This window comes from Argiope bruennichi, chromosome 7, assembly GCF_947563725.1.
Source record: "Argiope bruennichi chromosome 7, qqArgBrue1.1, whole genome shotgun sequence".
NCBI classification, from domain to species: domain Eukaryota; kingdom Metazoa; phylum Arthropoda; class Arachnida; order Araneae; family Araneidae; genus Argiope; species Argiope bruennichi.
In genome coordinates, this window is record NC_079157.1 from 134,525,648 (window position 1) to 134,527,284 (window position 1,637).

The following is a 1,637-nucleotide window of genomic DNA, read 5'->3' on the forward strand; positions in this document are numbered from 1 at the left end:
CTCTGTTTGCTTCTTGCTTCTCATGGACAGCCAAAACCCCACGTGTTGGCCGTGCGTGGCAAACCACTAGAAAGACGGGTGGTGCACTGTGGTCCCCTATGCATCAATCGGCTGGTAGCTAGTCACCTGAGTGGCTAGTCTGCTAGGGATCAAGCGAAGGGGTTACTCCTTGGGCTTGGCGTTAAGGGTGGTCACTGTCCCCGGGGGTAACTCCGAGCGTATAGGTTCCGGCTAGCATCAAGGTAAGCGCCGAGGCTGGGAATGGCCAGAGCCGGTGGCTGCCTTCCTTTGTTGGGCTCCGTGGTGGGCGGTGCCGTCGGACCCGAATCTTTTCTGATATCGTATGGGCTCCTCCAAACGTGGTCCCTTCAGTGGGCGTAAAGTTTACCATATTACCACTAATATTCCTTATTTTGATAAGTTTTTTGTAATCAAGCGCCTATCGGATAATAAAGAGACCTTTTCTTCTGTTTCACCGTTTCTTGTGCAGAAAGCAATATCAGCTACAGTTGGTGATGTCCTATCTATTCGGAAAATGCGATCTGGTGATCTGCTAGTGGAAATAAACACCAAAAAACAAGCACAACAAATTATCAAACTCAAAGCTCTTGCAGATATTCCGGTTTCCGTGAATTCACATACATCTCTAAATTTCTCCAAAGGTGTTATTACCTGCGGAGAACTATTCAATGTGTCTTTAGAAGAAATATCCCATGAATTGAAACCACAAGGAGTGACGCAAGTTCGCCAGATTACAATTCGGCGAGAAGGTCAAATACTCCCAACTAAACACTATATACTTACATTTCACAGTCCTAATATACCAGAATATATATATGCGGGCTATATAAAGTTACCAGTTCGACCGTACATTCCGAATCCATTAAGATGTTATCAGTGCCAGCGATATGGTCATTCCAAAGTAAATTGCCGCGGGACACTAACTTGTGCCCGTTGTGCTGAAAAAGGGCATGACAGCCAGCAGTGCACCGCAAAAGAAAAGTGCGTGAACTGCGGTGGTGATCACCCTTCATATGCTCGATCTTGCCCACGCTGGAACTTGGAAAAACAAGTGACATCATTAAAAATAAAAGAAAATTTATCATACCCCGAAGCCAGGCGTAGGGTCCAAACTCAAACTCCTACTCCTGGTGTAAGTTATGCTTCCGTTGTCCAAAAATCGTTTTGCATAAATTGTTCCTGTGAGAACTGTATGAAGCAGACTACAAAGACAAAACCTCCTGCAAAAACTTCTGAATCTGATTCTGAGAATTCTGTTAAAAGCCTTCCAGAATCTCCTAAACCTGACCTGTCAACATCGAAAAAAATTCGGAAAAAAAACCTCAGTCCTCACTGACATTAAAACTCGCAAAACGTGGTCTTTCACATAAAGGCCTTTCCTCGAAACTGCCAAAGTCTACTTCACGGAATTCAGTTGCTTTGGGGTTGGCGAAAGATGGTATAGCCCATAAGGACTTAACGTCCATTTTTGGGGGCAAACCAACCATTCCCGATTTTAAGCTCCATCCATCGGAGGATGAAGATGCACTTGATATGAGTTGCGAAGATCAGGCAACTCCAATAAATGGCCATTCTCTCTCCTTTTCCAAACCTCGCTCGTAATGGGTACCTTCTTT

General features: G+C 44.8%; 1 protein-coding gene across 1 annotated transcript; it reads left to right on the forward strand.

Annotated features, from left to right (window-relative positions):
- The first annotated feature begins 535 nt into the window (after positions 1-535).
- LOC129975594 (uncharacterized) lies at positions 536-1,357 on the forward strand. The gene has a single exon (XM_056088657.1). It carries the CDS (start codon positions 536-538, stop codon positions 1,355-1,357), a length of 822 nt encoding a protein of 273 aa, XP_055944632.1.
- The last annotated feature ends 280 nt before the right edge of the window (positions 1,358-1,637 follow it).